General features: G+C 42.8%; 2 protein-coding genes across 3 annotated transcripts in view; one reads left to right on the forward strand and one right to left on the reverse strand.

Moving 5' to 3' along the window:
- The first annotated feature begins 2105 nt into the window (after window positions 1-2105).
- On the forward strand, window positions 2106-8614 carry gdnfa (glial cell derived neurotrophic factor a). The gene is made up of 3 exons (XM_085793443.1): window positions 2106-2867; window positions 3795-4025; window positions 7313-8614. Exons 2-3 carry the CDS (start codon window positions 3821-3823, stop codon window positions 7870-7872), a joined length of 765 nt encoding a protein of 254 aa, XP_085649569.1. The 5' UTR covers window positions 2106-2867; window positions 3795-3820; the 3' UTR covers window positions 7873-8614.
- Window positions 8615-11789: 3175 nt separating this feature from the next.
- The window catches only part of wdr70 (WD repeat domain 70), a 37495-nt gene continuing 26557 nt past the window's right edge, over window positions 11790-22727 (reverse strand). For both annotated transcript variants that reach the window (XM_085793442.1, XM_085793441.1), the window contains exons 14-18: window positions 18068-18168; window positions 17285-17364; window positions 15499-15615; window positions 13730-13892; window positions 11790-13026 (exon numbers count right to left, since the gene is read on the reverse strand). In XM_085793442.1, the coding sequence (XP_085649568.1) occupies window positions 12939-13026; window positions 13730-13892; window positions 15499-15615; window positions 17285-17364; window positions 18068-18168 (549 nt within the window). In that variant the 3' untranslated portion in view covers window positions 11790-12938. The remainder of the gene's footprint in view (window positions 13027-13729; window positions 13893-15498; window positions 15616-17284; window positions 17365-18067; window positions 18169-22727) is intronic.

Below are 22727 nucleotides of genomic sequence, written 5' to 3' on the forward strand. Positions count from 1 at the left end.
TCTATCTATCTATCTATATTCATGTATGCATAATCAAGATTTCTACATATTTAAATTCTCATGCATTTGGCATCTGAACAGGTGCTGTAATATAATTATTCTATATATTTTTTACAATCTAATATATTTGGTGTATACTTCACAGCAGGTATAGTAGTTATTGTCCAAGAGTTTGGTAGATCAAACACATAAATAAGTTTGGTTTTCTCTTTGTGGTTGTAAATGCCCTGGACAATAGTCGAGAACACATGACTCTGGGTTGCACTGTGGAACTTTAAATAACCTTGAAGAACCACACAGAGCTCTGGCAGCACCGGCTCTGCCTTTAAATGACTCAGTGTCTCATAATAATCCACTTTATGTCCGCTCATATTATACTCATACATCTTAGCTTGTTTATATAGGCACCGATTCCTTTCATTCTTTCTTTTTACCTGCTTGTTCCTGTTGGGGCTGACGGGAGCCTGGAGGCTATCCTGGCATGCACTGGCAGGGAAACATCAGGGTTCTCAGAGTTGTATAATATTTCTATTAAACCACATTTAAAATGTTGGAGTTGTTGTGGTGCTCTGTGCCCACTTTGTCATCACTTACCCCCGAACTGGTGTGATGATTCAGCGATGAAGAGGGCAGGGAGAGTTATGGCTGCTGATGTGAAGGATTGCTGCGACACCTAAATCACAGACACTGGGCTCAGTTTCAGTTGTGACAGAACAGCTCATGTACAGTACATCTGAGTCATATCTCAATATGAGAAGTAAACAGTGGCTTCAGTCAGTGTGGGGAAACTTCAGTAGCTATATGGGGTAGAGAACATTAGGGCATCTCTATTTTCAAAACATGAACTCGTTATACAGTCCAACTAATGATCCAATGAGAGGAATCTATTCTATAACGATTAAATGTCATGCAAATCAAATCTGTCACTGTGTAAAAAAATAATTAAGCTCTTTTTGAAAGAGAGACTAAGTTATCATCAAGGTCCGGACAAAAACAAATTATATGGACAGAGGAGGGTGTATCAAATGAGACATGAATAGTTGGAAGTCCATACAATTAGATTTTGTGAGAACAAGACAGGAAGGAATCCATACAATGAGGATTTGGCTGAGCATCATACAGACTCAGTAATGATGGGCAGGGCATGGAGAAATGCTTGAAAGAAAAACATGTATTGACAAGACATTTCAGACAAGAGCAAACAAATAGGAGTCTCAGTGCGAGGTGAATAACAGGTAAGTCAGAGTGGGTTTAACATGTCACTGCCGGGATTTCCATCCTTTTATTGAACAGCCATCTCTAGCAGCTCATGTGTTAAATTAAAACCAGAATTGCCTCTTGGGAAACTTAAGTGTTGAGTTGTTGGAAGGAGTCTCTCTCCTCTTGGCAATGAAGACAAAACGAGTTTAGTTTTTAAGAGGACATGGGTAACTCGTGGAATGAAGTTTTAGCAGAAGATGAAAGGCCGATTCAGCTTGTAAATCACGGGGGCTGATGGAAAGGCTTTCTTGGGTGCCACATCTCTGAGTCCTCCTTTTGTGGTGTGCGCGCCGTTGCCTGGGGCTCACCTTGACAAGAACCTGCTGATTGAATAACCAGATGATCTGAGGTGGTGTACGCACATTGAAACAACAATAACAAAAAGCCAACATATTTGCCAATACAGTAAAAATCAAAGTGTGCACTACAGCGGTCCTAAATAGCCAGCTCTCCTCGCGCATTAACAAATATGTTCTAGTAAATAGCAAGTGAAGTGGGACTCTTAAATTTGAGATGTGTGTAGCCATCGGACGGAACTTGACACCGGTGCGCACAGAGCGCGGAGATCAGGTTAGAAACATGCATCTCAACAGAACATCTCCAAATCGCATTCCGCATACTGAAATCTAATCCGAGGACATCAGGATGTGTGACATAATCCCCAAGACATCTGAAGACTGCGCTCCTCCTAACGGGGCTCCAGGGGTGGTTTGGAGGGATATGTGGACCTCTGTTATTCACTGTTTGCTCTTGCAGGGATCTATAAAAGAGGGGCGGACACCAACTGCCCCCAAACGTCAGAGCGTACTTAACTATAAATCTCTCCAAACAGCCCTCTGCGCCCGGTGCGGTGTTATGCGCAGACATCTGTCCTGCCTCAGTCCAGTATGAGGACAACGCGTGTGGAAACCGTCCGAGCTGCATGTAGACACTATACCTGACCCGGAGAAAATGGAGAGTAAACACCCTCATGTGTGTTGTTTATCATGTCAAGATACTCTAAATTTGTTTTGAGTATGATTTTTGTCACGCAGTTGTGGATGTAAAGGCGCTTCAACTATTTTTTTTTTTTTTTTTGCTCAGCCTCTAACCAAGAGACAGAAACGAGCTTGTTGCACTCTTGGAGAGCAGATATTGCGCACCTTTTGCGCTTCACTTATGCGCCGGAGACGCTGATGTCTTCATTGGACTCCCTTCAGTCGGAGATGGTGGATCTCTCTCGGATTTCCAACGTGGAAACGTAGCATCCAATTAATCAGCGACTGCAACTGTACCCCCGTAAAGGCGCAGTGGCACTCGGTCGGCTCTCTTCAACACCTACCTTTGGACTCCAAAGTGTGGAGAGACGCATGGTTGCACGCTCGGGTGCGCTGGATCGAAGTATGTGAAAACGCACCTGGTTGCTGTTATTCCAGCTTTTTTTTCTTCATTCTTTTTGGACACAAACTGAATTTGAACTCACTAGAAAATTAAAATTTTGGATCGTGGCTGCTCGAACGGTTTACTGCAGCTGAATCAGCTTGGGACACTAAATGAGTCGAGTTTTCTGTTTGGATTTTAACACCAACAGCCGAGCGAGTTTCAGGTCTGCATGGGCCATATTTAAGGTAAGTAGCATAAAGCAAAAGCAGTGTAATTTGTTTACAATTTGAGAGTGTGATAAAACATTTTCATACCCGTAGATTATCTGCGCGCAAAGGACACGCACGCGTCTCTCCAGTAATTTTTCGGTGAAAGCGAAATGAGAAATGCAACTTGTGTGTAAAGACAGTTATCAGGACTTATGTGTTTTGTTTTTTTCTTTTTTCTTTTTGCATAGCATGTTTAAGCCCAGTATTTATCCATGCATAGCTGTTTAGGTTTACTGCAGACTCAACATGCCATTAGACAAGAGTCACGTAAGCTTTGGGGATCGCCATCTGGCCAACTCACACCATTATTTAGGCTATCGCTGCCAACACGCTTTGGTGCGTGCTTTAACCGACGCATTTTTGTTTGTGTGTGTGTGTGTGTGTGTGTGTGTGTGTGTGTGTGTGTATGAGTGAGTGTGTGTGTGTGTGTGTATAAGGCGCACCCTCCCGATATCACAACAACAGGAATGTATCATCTCATAATCCTAATAAGTCTGACCATCAGGCTGCTGGTTAACCATGGTTTATCTTTGTAATTTTTAGAACAATGCGGCACTTTTACGCACGATTTTACGCATTATTTTACACATTATACTAGATTGACTCAGGTACATTAAAGTTTATTTCCCTAAAAATAAAAACTAAGTGGCAATTTCACCCTGATATTCATATATGCAGCAAAGTCAACTATGAGACAGAGACAAAGCGAAGATCATTGTCTCTTAATGTGATGGCACAGTTATTAATACAGACTGAGTCAGGGTACGGCTGGCTTCAACACTTGCTGACTTCATTGTAAACACACAGTGGCCTATATCCACAGTGTGTTTTGATTTTTTTTTCTTCCCAGTTTGTTTTATCTCTTGTTTCAAACAACAATATCCCCTCTGTAATTTTTTGCAGGTTTCTTCATAGGAACTGAGTCTAAGATGAAGTTATGGGATGTTTTGGCCACGTGTTTGTTGCTCCTGAGCTCTGTTGCTACACGGCCTCTCTACCAAAACACTCAGCCAGCCAAGAGGACTTACTTCCCCAGCAGCTACAGTGATTCAGTGTCCCTGTCAGTGGAGGACGAAGAGCGAGCGTTCCAGCGTGAAGACCACAACCTGCAGGAGATCTCTATGGAGAATCAATGTAAGGCACACGGCATGTTTTCACAAAATCTCATTGTGAAGTGAAATCACACTGATAGTCGTTTGAATGGAAGGTGATAAGCCCACATTGGGGTCAAGGCATAGATCTGTGCCGTTTGTGCAAACCTACATTAACACAACCTGCAACAACTCTTTCATTATGTAAAGTGAGAGGTGGAATCTAACATGTTTTTGTCTTTGTTGTGATCCACCTCCATGGCTTGGCTCTTGGGAGGAGTATTTGGCAGCGAGCACAGGCTCATGCTTTAGGCTACATTTTAAACCAGGGGCAATTCAGACATGAATCTTACACAGTTGGTTTGCTGGCCAAATAATTTGGCCTTCCTTGAGTAATTACACTTGAGAAACAGCATGTAAGGTGATATCCAGTGGGCTGAGCCACCAGTGGAGTCCTACATTGATAACGGGCAGGTTATCAGACGGAAGATCTTAATTTGTGTTTTATTGCTGCTGTGTGTTGCATCACACTGATGTCAAAACAAGGGAGCAACATGAATACAAGTATGAGCGGCTCCAATTCCAAGCAGACGCTACCCCCCCCCTCCTTCCCTCCTTCCCTTTTGTTTACGTTCACCTCCGGCTCACTGTGACTCAGAGACCCGTCTGCCCAAAGTCAGAGATCATGGCATGTTTCAGAAGAAGACGGCAGCAGCGCGTGCCAGGTCATAGGGATTTTCAGGGTAGAGGCCAGACAACGCCGGAAAGTTTGAGGAATCAAGTGAGAGTTCTGTGTTTATGTTCATTTTAACAGCAACAGTGGGCAGGAATTTATTTTGTTTGGACCAATGTGACACTGTATCATCTTCACACAGACGTAAAACGCTGCCAAGAACTAGATAAGGAATGGAACATTTAGACAAACGTTTGTGCTGCCACCTCATATTCTGTTTGGATCGCCGTGACATCACTGATCTGCTGTGTAACCCAAGACAGTTAAGTATGCACCAAAAGTGTAAACAACACTGTAGCCCCAAGGGGTGATGGGTCTTTTGTTTTTGAATGTAAAAATCAGATAATGAGCATGTTTTAATGCAAAACTGTACAGCAGCAGCTGAACATGTACATCCTGATAGTGGAATAAGAAATGGTAAGAAATTAGCATTAACTTTGGAAAATTATGGCACGATTTTCATCGTGAATCAAACCATTTCCTGCCACCAGTTCAGTCTGTCAGCAGGTGTATACTGTAACCACCCTGCCTGTCAGTTGACATACAATAGGAGGTGTCTAAATCAAAGGGCAGGTGTGTCTAAACAGATTGGCCCTGGCTCACCTGATACACAAGCGGCGGCTCACTCAGCTGTGGAGAGCAGGCGGATCAGATGGCCCGTTCTCCTGCTCCTGCCAGAGGAACAGGTAGGAGAGGAGAGTTAGGTGACACTGCAACAGAGAGGCCGTGTTAACCACAACGCCACCTGCCAGACACCGAACCTCGCCGGTCCACGCAAGCAGCACGGCAACGCGCAACCACAAGCGTGCATAGAAACACAAGGGCAGTGTAACCCGAGTCGGAGCAATCGATTCATTTCAGAACAATATGTCTTCATGATCTTCATACATAGTTTATTGCCGCCTGGCCCGCAGGCGTTGGAGAGCAGGAGTGACGTTTCTCCCAGTAATAGAATCAACGTGTAACAAAGGAGGGTCCAAGGCTTTCAGTCAGGCCCGGCCTCTGCCGCTCCTCCGAGCAGATGGCGGAGAGCTGTGCTGGTACATGTTTTGGGTTTCAAGCCGACTACAGTCTGCTCCATGTAAATGACTCAAAGTGTCTTTTCATTAGGCCTTTGAAGTTCTAAAATTAGATCCATCAAGGATTTGACTGAAACAATGTCCCACTGCATCTCTGCTGGTGGCTTTATTTGGTCTGTGCCAATTGGATCAATGCAGGAAACTGCTGCATGAAATTCCTGAAATACCTTTAATGACTTTGTGAGATGGAAACCTAATGATGGCAGGGCTTTGTGTTAACATGCCGGTCATGTTATTGATGCAAAAGCCACGTCCCATCCCTGCAGATGTAGACATTTCCTCCCTTTCTGGGTGAAGCGAATCTCAAAACGGAATTGACAACACCCTTTGACCTTTAGCCTCCAACTCATCCTCCCAAGAGCCGTGTTAGAGGGAGTGAGAGCAGGGCACCTGCACGTCCATATGAACAACTCTGGACTCCTCACCGCATTCCTCCACCCGGGACTAATCTATAAATCAGCATGCACCGTTTCTGATCTGCACATTTTTCTCAGTATTTATGGACATTGTCTGCATTTACGTCAGCATGTATTCTTCTGTCCGCTTCTCTGTGAATGTGCTGGCGGAGCACGAGCACGCTCAGTGTACATCATTCGGTCTAGATGGTTTGATGAACTGAATTGGCAGAAGCGCATTTATTGAGTTCTGCTTGTTCATTTTGGGAAATACGCTTCATTCACTTTCTGGCAGAGGGTTAGATGAGGAGATCGATACTACTGTCTTATCTGTCAGTGAAATATACGGCTGAGCAGTTGCCAGGCAAGCAAAAGAGACAGGAAGCTGCTGCTCCGAGCCAAGAAACAGTCTGCTACATAAATGTCTGTTAAATGGCAAGTTGTTGTTTCTGCACTTTGGTTTTTCTTGTACGGATGAAACTAATGAGATTTTTACCCTAGACGGAGCCAGGCTGACTACTTTCCCCTCAGCTCCCATCTTTGTGTTAAACTAAGCTAAGCTAAGCTAACAACCAATCTTCTCATCTAACTCCTTACGAGAAAGAAAACAAACCTATTTCCAAAAATGTCAAGCTATTCCTTTAAAGTAAACATTACTTAGATTGAATACATTATATACCTTATTTATCCATTCATTCATAATGGGATGTGATTTCCCTTCATTAAGAGTACAGATTTTACTGAAATAGAAGCATGTTTTGCTTGTGGTTTTACAATGTTTTCATACCAATCATTCCCCCCCCCACATGGATTTCTAAAGTTTGATTCAATTATGATGTTTATTGTCACTATAGAAGTACAGCATTAGATACAAATAGCCTGAGTATCCCACACTGGGGAGAGCAAAGGCACCTCTTGTTGACACACCAACATCTTCATGACTTTATCTTATCTGCTCACATAGTGTATCCTTTGAAAGCAGTAAATCTAAGATCAGCTTGTTGCTGAGTGTTGTTGAGGTGACGTTTCTGAGAACTGTTCTTTAGTGTCCAGGTCAGGTATGACGTTGTTACTATTTTAAGTTTATTATAAGTCAATCTGCTTCTACTTCTGTGTTTTGCAGATGACAACGCAGGTCCCTATCCAGATCAGTTTGACGATGTAATGGATTTTATCGAGGCTACGATCGGCAGACTCCGGAGATCATCGGAGCCCGACGGGGGCTCCAGGGGACGGAGGGAGCAGAGACAGAGAGGAGCAGCAAACACGGGGGGCACGAGAGGCGAGGGGAGAGGACATGGCGACAGGAGGCGGGGGCGAGGGCGAAGCCGAGGCAGCAAAGGAGGCCGAGGCGAGAAAGGGAGGGAGAGGGAGAGGATATCGGTGCAGACCCGAGGCTGCTTGCTGAAGGAGGTCCACCTCAACGTGACGGACTTGGGGCTGGGCTATCAGACTAAAGAGGAGCTGATCTTCCGGTACTGCAGCGGCCCCTGCGTGGAGGCCGAGACCAACTATGACAAGATCCTGAACAACCTCACACACAACAAGAAGCTGGACAAGGACACGCCCTCTCGCACCTGCTGTCGACCGATCGCGTTCGACGATGACTTGTCTTTCTTGGACGACAACGTGGTGTATCACACACTGAAGAAGCATTCTGCGAGGAAATGTGCCTGCGTCTGAGGAGGTCAGACGGATGTGATGTACGCAGCATCATCCAGCTACAGTGAACTAAGGATCACCTTTACAAGCTGCTGCTGCTGCAGAGGGAGGGATCGCTGTTGGAAATGGGCATACAAGGTCAAAGAGGAGGTGTATCGTTGAATGGGCGATGTACATTTAACTCTGAGAGTCCCTCCAGTTCAGACATACATGTGCACCGATTTGCGGAAGCATCAATATTGTTACACTTCCAGATTCGCCTACTGTGCGGTCTGAAAAGGTGAGAGAAAAGATAATAACTTTAGTTGGCTTGGGTTATTAATTTTTTTTTGTTGTTGGAAGAATTCATTCTCCCAGGAACATCAGTTTTTCCATGGTTGGCTCCTAAGACTGCAGACAAACAGAGAGACTTGAGGAGTATATTCAGCTGCAGTCTAAATCACTTCCACTGCATAGTCTGCTTCTTGACATTTGCATTCAGAGCCAAGTGATGAGAAATACCACATCGGGGTTCAGCGGAGACTTCTTTTGGTGCAACACATCTACGTATATATAGTATATATATGCATACAAGTGTGTGTAAGAGGTATATTTATTAAGATGGAATTAACTTATTGTTATTTATTTCAATCCATTTTATGAGAAGAAATTGTTGTTTTTCTTATTTATTTAAAAGCTTTGTTTGTCCTGGATGGTGCCAAAGTGGAGCATTCTCTCATGAAAAAAATCTTACAAGGCAATCCACAACTCACAAACACACACACATCCTAATAACATTTATTGGCTTCACGTAGATTCCAGGATTTCTCAGTTGATGAGTCCAAAAGAAAAAGAAAAAAAAGAAAAAGAGAAAGATCTGTAGCAATCAAGTCAAAGGAGTGTAGGTAGAGACAGCAGAGGGGACCAATTGAAGATTTTTGATTTAAGCGATCTGTTGTTTTAAAGGTAGATTCACCTCATTCTCACTAATGTGACCACACTAAGTTGGTGTTGGTGGTGGTGGTGGTGGGGGCTTGGGATGTTTCCCTCTCCTCACGCCATCTAGGTACACACCGATCCAACTATGACATCATTTTTACTGTATGTTTACAAGGAGGCCAACGACTATCTGCTGCTGTTTAAATTAACAAATCAGGAATAGATTTAATGTCCATCACGTCTTTTTTAAGTTGAAATCTCAAAGGGAGAGCTGTCGTCTCTCTGAGGATCTGTAGGTGCCTTTGAGGATCAATCCTTTGAGTCGCAGAGTACAGAAGCTGCTAGAATACCTGCCTATCAGCGAACGTTATCCGAAACCTCGCTCTGGCACGGCACCAAGTCTGAGCAAAAGGCTTTGCAGTGGTTACTGTCCCAATAGGCTTTAAAGTTCACGGGACTGCCTGTGTTTCTGTCTCGGCACTGACAGACGGGTCTTGCTCCCTGAAAGGGGATTTGAAAGTGATCCTTTAACATGAGTCTTAACCAAATATCCCCGCTGGCAAAGGCATTTTGGTGAAGGCAGTTTAAGGAAGATCTAGCTACTGTAGCGGCTGTCATCAGGAAACTGATGTGAATATCTGAAGATGAGACGTTTGGACAAAGGAGCGTAAGACGATGGCTAGGCTCAGCGCGCCGTCTGCATGTAATAACCTGCTCAAGCCAAGTTTATTCCTAAAAAACGTAGCAGAAACGTACATCCAGGAAAACAGGAGGGTCTGTAAAAGCATGTTGCTCTGCCCATCGAGACCCTGCGAAGGGGATCGTTTAAGTGGAACAAAGACAGCCCTCGGGTAGGTCTTGATGTTAGCACGGATTAGGGACCAAGGTATCTGTGCCCACCCAGCAGCAAGCAAGCAAGCCAGCTTTACTGTGTAATCCCTCTGCACACAGAACAAATCCACTGCATCAAGCTGAATTTAGGCCAAACACTACACAGAGAGGAGAAAAAAAAAAAAAAAAAAAATTGAGCTTTTATCACAGCATACCTCATCAATTGGATCATCTTCCCCTTTAACAACTGATTTGTGCATAAGCCTTTCCAGATGAGAATGTGCAGTTAGGAGACTTCCCAGAAGCCTCGGAGCGCCTTGCCACTCCTGAGTACCATACATTAAAGTGTGTAAACTGTGACCACTTGCCCCCCTCTCATCTTCATCTTCATCACTGTTTGCTCAACTGTTCCTTTGGCGACTCATCCTCCGGTTTTAAACGAGAAGACAAGCGAAAGGTAAAGATGCGAAGGAAACCTCAGTGTTAATGTTAGAAGAAAAGGATTGCATTTGTTCTCACTCCTTATTGTGTTAACACCTCTGTGAAAAAAAACACAACCTGTCATGTCGTCTCACTTGTTTTGTGTTACAGAACCAAAGCTCTCGGCAAACTTTATTTTTGTACAATATTCATTTTATAACTTTTTACAGAATTAAACTTGTTTCTATTAAATGAGCGTGTCTCTTGGTATTCTGCCATGCACAATAATCCACCGGGGCCCAGATGGTGCTAATTTGCTTGGGATGTGTTTACACAAGCATCATTTTAGAAAGAGAAAAAAAAAAAATTGGGGGGATGAAAATGTGGGTGAAACGAGGGAGGACTCCGAGGATGGTTTGAGAGATGGCCTCGACCGTGTTGCGTCCCCTCCTGTTCTGCATTCCTGAACACCAGCCCAGGGTCGTACAGTAAACAAAAGCGAGCAGTAAAGCGCCACCGGGCTGTAAATCAGGGCGCTCCAGAATGTTTCCACTGTGCACAGAAGATATGTAAATGCAGAGGTGCAGACAGTGAGTCATTACGCAGGGGATCAAGGTGAGTTAGCCGAGGTGCTTTAAGGGACCATTTGGGGTTAATTTGTCTGAGTTAATCTCTGCGGAGTCAGACTGCTGACCATTAGAATGATTGAGCATTTAATTGTTTTTTAAGGCTGTGAAAATACTTCGTCAAAGGAGTTTGTTTTCATCCTCATTCGTGTGTCTAAAAGGATGTGATGTGATTCAAATTCCATGGAAACTATATAACTGTGTGGCCAAAGCATGAAGTATATGTGCTATATATTCCTTCTCTATTCTTCCTACCTCTGTAAATACTATTACTTGTGTTTTAGGAAGTGGTTCATCCTGTTTACTTTAGCATTATGTTTGTTTAAGCATTAAGAAAACAACAGAATATAACCTGCTTGGCCCTGGCACTGTGACTTGAATATAACTTCTAAATAATGTGAACAGCTGCAAAACTAACTCACATCTCTTATGCATGAGACACGGACTGATCATCACAGATTATTTAAGTGAGAAAATGTTTTTCTCATTTGGGTGAACTGACCCCTTAATAGGTCAAAGCTGCATCTTGAAAGCTTGGGTACCTGGAGGTCAGCCTCTGCTCTCCTCATGCAGACTGATTCATCACTTGGTCATGAAGACGAATTTAACATCAGCTTCTCCCCCATGAAGCAAATCTCCTCTCCTTCTCCAGTTTCGCTGCTCTTTAAAACATCACTCGTTATTGTCGTCCTCCCATATTCCTCGTCCTGGTATTTCTCTTTGTTTCTTAGTGATTTTTTTTTTTTTTTTTTTTTTACTGCCGCAGCATGTTTTCCAGGGCACTGAGACATTCAGTTGTCTGCTTGTAATTTTGGTTGGCGAAGAATGACATGGTTATACAGTTTGTAAGTCACCGAGTTTAGGCGGCAGCTAAACGCACAGATATGGAGTGTTAGGACTTTCATTGTCTTCATGATAAAAGGTAACATTACATATGATAAAAGGTAACATTACATATTGCTAGCGGCTTTAATCATCATCATCGTGTCAGTACAATTCAAATTTGTGCGGAGAGACCAACCATGTGACTCAGACTTCCTCGTTGTTGTACTCGAAAAACAAAGACCACTCACATATTGTGGGCCAAGGTTGCAATCTGGAGGATGTGTAAAGAACACAAACATGGCTTTCATTAGATCTACATGTGGTGGTTTTCTCTGTCAGTTAAGATATTTATTGATACTACACAGGTTATTCAAGGGATTCTGGATTTGTATTGTTTTTGCAATGACAACAAATATAATAAATGATCATCACATGTGGCCACACCTATGTTTTAATCTTAAACAGCAAAGCATAGAAGCAACTGGACCGGATTATGGGCGTGAAACCTCATCCTACATCTTCAAGGTAATTTTATAATCTTAACTCAAGGTTCATAGTCTCGTTGTCTTTATCAGCTAATTAAAGACGTCAACTGAGTCAACTTCAATTCGCTAGGGAGGAGAAAGTGCTGGTGAGAGATATTTGGAATTAGAACCACTAGGATTAGTAAATCTAAACAAAACGATGACTGATCAATGAAAAATGTAGCCTGTAAATACTTTAAACTTCAAGACAGTGTCAAAACAGCGGCTTTGACCCAATCTGGGTGGATCATGTATCTGCAGGTTTGAGTTAGTGTCTTATAAAAAAAATGATACTTGGCAGGAGAATCCCTTTGATCAGCTGGTAAAAACAGATACGTCACTCCACGTTTCACTTTGGATAAAATGTTTCACTCTTTGACATGAGAATATAAATTCCTTTTATGTAATTTGCGAGCTGGAATACAGTGTGTAAAAAAAGAAAAGAAAAAAATTTGTATGCATGTTCATTGCAATTGACTTTTTTACAAACCAGCAAACTTCATAGTTGGTGAACAGAACGAGACCACAAAATCTGGAGCTGATTTATGAGGCATTAGCAAACTCTGAAGATGTGGGAGGAGAGGCCAGTAGAAACGATGCAAATAAAGTTCATACAATCAAAACAGGCATAAAAAAATCCAAATTCCTCCGGTGGTTTGATGAATTGCAAAGAGAGGAAAATAAACCTGTATAAAATCCTATCATGCTTGCACAGTTAAAATGCCTGCACATTTATATGCTGAATACAGTGGCCTGGACCCAGCAGGAGGAAAGACACTCTGCAATTTGGTGATTTAATTGATGTTTTCATGCTGAGTTGTTGACGGCTACTCTGCATTCTGTGACTGATCCTGAGACCTTGTGGTTTTACAATTTTGAAAATACCAACAACAAACCCACCCTCACAACTGACCGATATAAAAAGACCTGCTGATGAAACCTTTCAGATCTTGCGTTTCTTCCACGCTGGTTCCTTGTCTTCCTCCTCGTCCTCCTCCGATTCCTCCGCAAACACAGGCTCCGGCTGCGTCCTACAGGGATTCACAAAAGCAAGCAACGATTTAACGACTTCAGCGCAAAGCAATGAGCTGTAATTTAAAGAACATAACCAGATGACACAGCTTTAAGAAGTTAGATAATATAATTTTATTGCTTCAGACATAATTTCTTTCTGCACAGGCCAAGTGAGGATGAAGGCTGCAGATGTTACATGAAGCAGACGGCCGTACAGGAGCTCTTGATCTCCACGTTGCTGCTCTTCAGTAGTATTAACTTCTTGTTTTAAAAACCCTACTGTCTCCAAGCCAAGCAAGGGGAGCCACAGTAGTGACCAGCAGTGTGTGTCATCTGATTCACATACTGTACTACAATGTACATCACCAGTATGTTGAACTAAAAATAGTTTGCTCGCAGTACTGTATGTGAAACAGTCTGTTTAATTTGGCTCACGGCTTTGTTCTGTGCTTACATAGCTGTCTGAGTCTGATTGTGATCTAAAGCTGTCCATTACTGCCGTTGTACCTGTAAAAACTGTACAGCCCTTTAAACATTTATGTGTCACACCAGTAGGAAGAAACCCAAGCGCTATCACAACACCGAGAGCGGCACGGCCAGCGCTCAGCTTACACAGCGTGCTAATGAGAGGAAGCACCAGAAACGAGAGAAGATGAGTGAGTGACGAAGAGGGAGGAACGGTGAAGGTGGATGAAGATGAAGACAGGAGGGTTTTCTTACTCTGTGTACGCCGGGGCAACCCAGTAAGGGTTCTCCGAAGCCTCCTTGGCGTGACGCAGGATGGCCTCTCGTGGGTTGCTGTCATCTGTTTTATCTAAAGCGATGTTCTTCACGATGAATGAAGACAAAGTGCCGCCATGAGCTGCCACTCTGCCTCCACGACCTGTCGGCACACACAGTCAATCATTAGATTTATGTACAAAAAACACCACCACTAACTTTTTCTTCCACATTAGCAGATGTACTGTAGTGTAGTGTAGAGAGGTATACTGAAATATCTCATTTTTAATTTATTTCTTTACTTAATACTGTTTTATATTTTTCATAAAAATGTTTCAAAGACTTTATGCTACAGCAGCAGGTTATCACATTACGAGCTTTTTATGACTTTGGGTTTGCTCTGTTTTGTTTCTTTCCTGTCTGAGAAAGTAGTGCAGTGATCTCTGCTGTAGTTACTGTACAGTACGGTGGAGCTGCTGGCAGGACTCGGCTGCACTTAATGGAGCTTTTGGGGGGAAAAACCTTCCTGCTTTCCAGAGAGGACATTATTACGGTTGTCTGAAAAGATCAAGGTTGGGATAGACATACATACACACACACTCGCATACTCAAAGACACAGGGATTTCCTGCTGTAGTTGTGCAGTAGGGTTGTTTGGGGATTGAGAGGCACTTCTTTCCATTGCTTGTAAGCATTCAGCAAACCACCAGCATTACCTTGCACTTATGCAGGTCGATTCACAAAGAGAATAAACAATACAACAGACAGCCTGTCGTCTTGAAATCACTACTCTGCTATCAAGTAGTCAAACCTACTTTCATGCAAGTGACCTGAATTTTAATTTGTAGACTGTTCAAACTAGGTTTCCATACTTACATACATTACCATTGGACCGTTCTGACAATCTTTACATAATGTTATTTAGCTGTGCAGTGGTTTTAACCTATAAAGCCACTAAGAAACCTAAAAATAAGCTTCCTTTGAAAATGTTTTATTTGCCTTGGGAGAGTTTTTTGAATAGTTTAAATCTTATTTCATAACATTTTTCATAATTCTCCTTTTAAAACGTGGCTTTGCTCCATCTTAATTTTTAGACCTGTTTTTCCAATCAAAGCGAGAGCGTGTTCATTTCACTGTGGAACCATTAGATTGTTGTAAGAACATTGTACTGAAGAATTAAGTGAAAAAACAGTGAAAGTGAAAAGACACAACCAAACATGGCGGCACTAAGCCAGCTGGAATACAGTCAAGCAGGAAATGCTGTCTGGAGCCTTGGCTTATTGGAGCAAAGCTCAAACAGCATCTTTGATTATGTATAGGTGTGGATGCGTGTATGAGGATAAACACGCCGATGATGGGTCCCAGAGAAAGTTAACAATGCATTATTATATCCACGCAGTTAAAAAATATGAGGCAACAGCAGGCTACAATGAGACTTTGAGGGGCCAAGTGGGAGCAGAGCTGTTATAGCTCTGGACATCAGCTGGATTGCATAATACTGAGCAGATCAACAACTGTGGATTTGTACATCTGTCTCAAACACAATCATGTATTCATCCACTTACAAACATGACTAATAATACACTGGAAAAACTAAAGCAGAGCCGAGGCCATACCTTGTTCGATTCTCATATTTAAATGACAGTGGACATGGGCTACAGATACTATATGCTCTTCTTCTTGGTTCTGTCTTGTCAGTTTTTCTAATAAATTAAAAGCAAGCAAAAAAAAAAGAAAGAAAGGAAAGAAAGAAAAACAAATGTACGTTACCTGGTCCGGACACTGGCGGCTCGGGTTTGTGGGACTTCTTGGGGTCGAGTCTGTCCTTCTCCAGCTGTTTCCGCGTGCTCCGCTGTCGGGCCTCTCTGAACATGGGCAAGGCATGAGCTGGAGACACACAGGGTAAACACGGATAATCAAGTTGCTTAGGTAACTCCAACTGCAAGATCGCATAACACAGCCGCACAAACAAGCAGGCCTGGCTTCATGTGCAGCGTTCGCGGCCCACGTATATTACTTTCGTGAATGAACACAGAGATTCAAAGCTGAGGCTCATAACTGTTTCCAGAAAACAGAAACACATTCTCTCGATCTCACCTACTACTACACCCTGCGGAGGACGCAAGGTGTTTATGTGAAGATACACACACCTGTTAATCTCTGGCAGCGTCTCTCATATTGTGTACTCTTTCTGCCATAGTGCACACCAACATATTCATTATATCCCCCATGTTTAGATTCAGACAATTACTCTGCCACTCTTCACACTTTTTTGAGCACTATCACAATAAAGGCCCCCAGCACTTAAATCCACGAGTGTGTGAGTGAACGTGTGCATGAGTAAGTGTGAATGAGTGCCCTCGAAGGTGTGTGAGAAACAGAGGGAGAGAGAGTGTGTGTCTATGTGTGTGTGAGCATTAATGTTTGTGTAAAGCGAGTGTGTGCTCAGCTCTTACCCTCAGGGGTTACAAAGAGACACTTTTTTAAAGGGCTAGATAAAGTGATTTTCCATTCAGGAGCTCTGTCGCTGTTCAGTGTTAATTCTTCTCCTCCACGCTACATTAAGCAAAAAGGTTACTGTTAACAGATTCCCTCGCTTTTCTCAATGGGCCATCACTTGTTTCCTGTCCCCTTTAATTTTCCAGTGCCAGGGCACCAAGTGCGTCACTCCCTGCTTGTGTCAGTCAAAATGCCTGCCTGCTTCACACCCTGTTGGCATAGCAATGAAATCACATGATGAATCTGAAAAGGCTGCAGCAGCCCGAACAATAAATGGTGTCTGAATTGGGCCACAGCAGCCAATCAGGGAGGACGATGATGGCAGCTGTCCGGTCTCTGCGGGTTCATGACTTTAGTCCGGGGGCAAAGGAGTGCGAGGCACGCACGAAGGAGATGACAGCCTCGTGTGTCGGTGATATGACAGGATGACAGGTAGGGGGTGGGGGGGTGGGGTTGTGTGTGGACCCGGCAGATCACGCCAGCAGAGGTGGGAGAGGCGGCTGTTCCTAGCGTGATCCACCGTGACTGCAGACCACGTGGCCGCCGCGTGGCACAGTGCCCTGCGGCCGTCCGTCCACTCATCCACACCCTATCCCATCAGCTAATGAGCCTGTGAAAGCACTGAATACTCTCATTCCTCAAAAAGCTGCCGGTATGAGATAGAGTGTTTGAACGTTTGCGTGAGTTGGCATGTAAACACGGGTTAAGGTTTTTGTTCTTTGCCTCTGAGAACAAACTTTTGAAGATGCTCCACTTGTCACATCATGCACTTGGTAGATGACTGGCACTGTTTTGGTGATGCTTAATAAAAAGGCACACTGCCATATTATGTGAAGAGCACTCCTGAGCAAGATTAACTAAACTGCAGGAAGGCTTTGAGAAAGCCACTTCACTTTAATTGCTTCAGTAATTGTTTGTCGTGCACAAAAAGTCAAGAGGGCAGAGAATAAGAATTAAAGTTCATTGAGTGGCAAAATCTATTACCCTTAGAAGCACTGCATAAAACTGTGTGTGTGTGTGTGTGTGTGTGTGGAAGCACAGATGATGGAGAACTTACGTGTGATGATGTAATCTTGTGTCAGTGTCTCTGCGTGTTTCTCTTTCCTCTTGCTCTTCACTACACACAGTTTGACCCCTCTGGAAAAGAGTCAGCAGGTTACATATGATAATGGTATCATATAGAAAGAAAGTGAAGAGTGAATTTTGTGAGGTAAAAAAAAAGTGGGACAGTAGGATTCCTGGTGGACTGCTGGACACACAAAAATTCAAAAAACACTTGAAAGGGCAGCAGATCCTAAATTTTCAGTCAAAAAAGGACAAAATAAACACATTTCACTCTCTTACTTGGCTCACATCACAGATACAGATAACGCTGACAGGTTTTGGCACAAGACCTTCTTCAGAGCATTCGGTAGCCAAATATTTTGTATGTATGTGAGAGCCATAGTGCTACAGTGAGTGACACTGGGAACAACAATGACTCATGATGCACCAATGGTATTTGTTTTGCTCAACATAGAAAAAGATGCTGAATTTAAAAATCAGGGTCAAATAAGATTTGTTTCTTAACATCAGTTGGTACCTTTGCTTTGGGCACATGTCCATGTGTGTTTGTGCTGTTTTGACAAGTTGACAAAAACAAACTGTACTTGGATGCCATGTTGATGCTTGTTGCATATTTACACTTTTACCCAATATAGTTCTATGGCATGTCTACAGCTTGAGAGTAAACTCTGGTTAATAGGATCAATTCACTGCTGGTTTTAGTCCTCTCAGGAAAATTGTTGTCTATAAAAAGAAAATAACATTGCACCAAACTTAACGTCTTAACCGCACATACCTGTGGCTTTTGACAGGATCGTAGTAGACCTTGGCCAGTCCGTTACCAGTTCCCACCATTATTTGGTTGAGTTTTGGATGCCACAGGGAGCGAACAACACTCTGAAATACACACACACACACACAGAAAGTAAAATGTTTTTGTGTACAGTAATTGAAGGTGGTAGATGTGCAGAAATTAGGTCATGCTTGCAAATAGCAGCTCACAGCAGGTAGTGAAAAACTTTCCTCTGTAGCTCTGATTTGCAGGGATGTTTCTGTCTCTCGCTAACAAAAGGTAACAGCCACATTTTATAGTAGGTATTGTGAATGTGTGACCCAGGTTGGTTGTGGTACAGTAGGGATCAGTCCCAGTGTGCTCTGCTGCTCTAGTTGACTATATTTGGTTGTTGGGATAAGGGCTGGATCCCTCAGTCTGTGTGTGACAGATGGCCCAGTGCCAATAGGCAAATGTGACCACATTTATCCAGAGGTGTGTGTATGTGAGAGAGAGACAGACAGAGAGCAAAAGAGGGGCAGAGAGAGAAATACAAGCACAGTTGTTGGACAGTGATGAAGTCCCTCTGTTCAGTCTCTGATGTGAGATATAGTAGAGTGCTAGACTTCCACTTCCTGCAGCCGTGTCTCCTTGCACACACACATGCACACACACAGTTATGAAGCATCACAACCTTCGATGATGACTTGTGTGTGAGAGTGTTATCATTTACACACATCTACAGTACATCTGCTGTGGTTGGATGTCCTGTAGTTGGAGAAACAGTTTGGGAGAGAGTGTGTTTGAGCTTTTGGCGCGTCTTTATGTGGAACAGAGAAGGCAGTCTGGGGGGCGGGGGTCTGGGACAGGAGCGTAGGATCGGGGGTGGGGGTAGGACTACGACTAGGACGTCCAGATTCTGTGACGGTGAAAGCTGCTTAGCGCCCAGCTGTTCAGCTTCCCACCAGGATACCAGGGGAAGGAGTCTCAATCACACACACACATACACACACAGGCAAACACACAAACACATGGGGACAGACACACACGCTGACAAGTACATATACATGGAAAAAATGTGAGGAGGGCTAGTTTGTGTTTTTTTTCAATATTACTAAATAAAACTATAAAACATAACTTGACAGAATGATATAAAACAGATCCAACACACAAAACCTACTAAACATAAAAAACACGATCATATTCCAGTGCAAATTAATTCATTAACCTCTGTGCTAGAAGGGTATTGAAAATAATTCACAATCTCTAATGTAAAACTTTACAGGACCATCACATGTGAATTTCTACACACTATAAGGCCAGCAGATCAGTGTGTGTGTGTGTGGCTCAAGGGACAGATGAGTGTTAATCTGCTCAACCAGATCATGAGCTAACTGTAATTGATGAAAGATCTGGAATATGCTTTAAACAGGATGTGCTTAACATGAGCTTCGTGTACCCATTCATTGGCAGAAAGGGGAAATTGTATAAATAATTTTAAATCAATTATTAAAAAGGTGTACAAATTTTAGCACAGAAACTGTTAATTTAACAAATAATTAAACAGGAAAACTGTTATTTGAAACCATAGAAAGCACCACACCTGTATCAACACGTACTGTATGATCCATTGAAGTCTACCCACCGTGGATGTGCTCCAGTGTACATGTGTAATGAGTTATAAATTGCCCTGTCAGGGTTGCTAAAGCAACACGGACAGTCCCCACACGAGAGGGAAGGCAGAGACGACAGCTAGGAATTCTGTTACACTCCACAGATACTGCCAAAATCTCAAGCAATTCACCCAAAGCGCAGCAGAGCGACACAAAACAGAACAGTTCTTATCAGGAAAATAAAAAATGAGAGCACAGCTAGTCGAGCTCAGAAAACTGCCATTTCAGACTCAAAACAAATCATTCTGTCAACGGTCGAACACGTAAACCCAAAAAGAGCGGAGCTGCCTAAAACAGCCCGGTTCAGTGAGGCCCACCCCCAGCTGGATCCACTGAGATATCCACAGCCAAGCAGAGCCCAGTCCAGTCCAATAGTAGGACTGCTTTCCAGATATTCTGAGGAGCGTGTTTATACTCTAGGAACCCCTGTTTATGCTTCATGTCCACAAAATTACATCACATCATGAAGGAGGAAACTTTAATCAGTCAGCTCTTCAGTAGCAGCCCTCAGTGTCCTATCAGATTAAAATACCAGAGGCTGATTAGGGATAAATAAGACAACAGCCACTCGCTCAATACGTACGCTCATTATGAAATAAAGTTATGCAGCGGCGGGACACAACAGTCGCAGCTGTGTGCCTTGTTTAGCTGCTGGTGAGTGGTTCCAAATGTGCGCCGCTCCTGACAGACTTACAGGGTTACACAGGCCAACTGAATGCAGCGGGGGAAAGGAAACCGCTACTCTCAGCACCTCAGCTACACACCGAGTGGGCACATGTCCGAGAAGTCTGTAATTATGGACTACCTTACTGGAACGACTGGCTTCCACATCTTCCAACATTTACTTGGTGAGATGCACAAGAAAGAACAGAGTTAAGGCTTTTCCCTTCCACCTTTCAAGCTTGGCTGCTCCTTCTTTGGATGAAAGACCAACCATTCATATCAAATGCCTCCTTAAAGAGCACAGCACTGGGAGCAGCAGCGCCCAACAGCTATCAAGCATGATGACGAGAAGGTGCAGAATGAATGTGCCAACAACGACTAGTGAAAGTGGCCAAGAATACTTCACCTCTAATAATTAATAGGAATGCACGATAACTTTTGGTATGGATGATTATCGGCCAGATATTGGCTGAAAACTATTGTCAAATACACTGATAAGTATGATAATGACGTTACTAGAGCCAATTATAGTTCATTTTTAGTCTGTCTGCCCCCTACTTTGATTTGAAACAATAATAATTGTTGCTTTTTGAAGAGTCATAACTGTTCTTGTTTTTGTTGTGATTACAGTAGCGATGACATGTTATATTATTGTGTTAAGTCAGAGGCAGAGCTACAATGTTTAATTCATCTTTACTCACTACATCTTAGCCTTTCTTAAACTCAAGTATATACAGTAAACTACTAAAAATGTTAACGGTATCATCCGTTATGAGAATCAGCAAGTTATCGGTTATTGGTATTGGTGGGAAAAAAGAGTTATCGTGCATCCCTAAAAACTAACCTCCATGAGGGTTCATCGAAGAGATAATCACTCATTGTCTACTTATGGAAATCAGGATCAGTTTTTTCTCAAGAACATGTTTTTCGAGGATTTGTCCTGACTTTCCCCCTATCTCTTTGACCTGTGAGCAAAACATAAGTGCAAACATAAATGCAAAATTATCAGATTCCTAATATGAGCATATCAAATCATATCATAACATATCACATCATGTCTCCCAGTCCTGATTCCTACACCAACAGATAGGATTTTGTATTAATGCTGAGCGCCAAACTGAAACCAGAGCTCTGTTTTTGTTTTCATTTCAAAATCCATTTGATGGGTGAGATCATGATGCTGTCACTAACTACACAAGTCAACCACAAACATTCATATTAGCTTTGTGTTATTTTAGTAGTAGTAAAAACAACACTGTGTGTTTAAATGTGACATGATTCATGCCGTAGTATTCCATAAAACTCACATTAAACTACATTTCAGTATAAAACAAATATGCTAGCTGACAGGTGCAGGCAATCACTCAATGCATAACAACAGAAGACACATAAAAGCATGGAGGCTGAAATGTGAATACATACAGTGCATATACTGTATGCACAGAGACACAGAACCGAGAGTGCATGAGGGCTGCAGGTTTCATTGGTCTCCATTTGAAATCCAGCCAACAGCTCAGTGCTTTGATAGCCAGCAGGGTCTCACCTGGTTCCTGCTCCTTTTTGATGGACTCAGATAAGCTTAAGAGTGTCTGAAGTATTTACCAAATGGGCCCTGAAACAGCCTCTGCTCTCATGCACACCCCAGAATCCAGGTCTGGGGTTATGTAGACTGTTTAGTTAGAAATGATTGGTGGCCCTTCCTTTCACTCGCCTGTCTGGTACGCCACTTTATAAAGACTGCACTTAAATTCTTGGGTGATCTGAGAGGCAGATGGCTGATGTAAACATAGTAAATAGCACATTCATCAGGTTCACTGAGTGCATGTCAACCAGATAAAACCAATAACCTACAAAACTACCTTTTCCTCATCAGAATTATTGCAGAAAACAGGGTTAAAACAGGCTATTGATATTTCATAAGGGTCATCTAGTTACACTCTGATTGGTTCGGGGGGTTGGGATGAGAGACTGAATACAGAGGATGAATTTCATGAAAACTTTGTCAAATGTGTGCATCTGATAATCAGTCCAACAATCTGGAGAATCAAAATGGTTTAGGCTACACAATTGGGCAGCCAGGAACCATCAGCATATCCTGTAAAACCTCTGTTTTCATACTTCACTAAACCTCTCTGTTTCTGTTCGTTCAGTTAATGTCAAAACACCCACAAATAAACTCAAATGTCAATGTAACTTTGCAGTAACATAATAATTTACAGCAATTAACTATAAATATTTTCTTTTTAAGTTTTCAAATGGTTTGTGACTCATGTATAACGTGCCGCTGCTCCATCCATGTTCCCACTTAGCGCAACATGTTGACACATAAACCGCAGCTTTTATGGATA

The sequence above is a fragment of the Trachurus japonicus genome, chromosome 12, assembly GCF_045865225.1.
Source record: "Trachurus japonicus isolate A0001 chromosome 12, Traja_1.0".
Classification (NCBI taxonomy): Eukaryota; Metazoa; Chordata; class Actinopteri; order Carangiformes; family Carangidae; genus Trachurus; species Trachurus japonicus.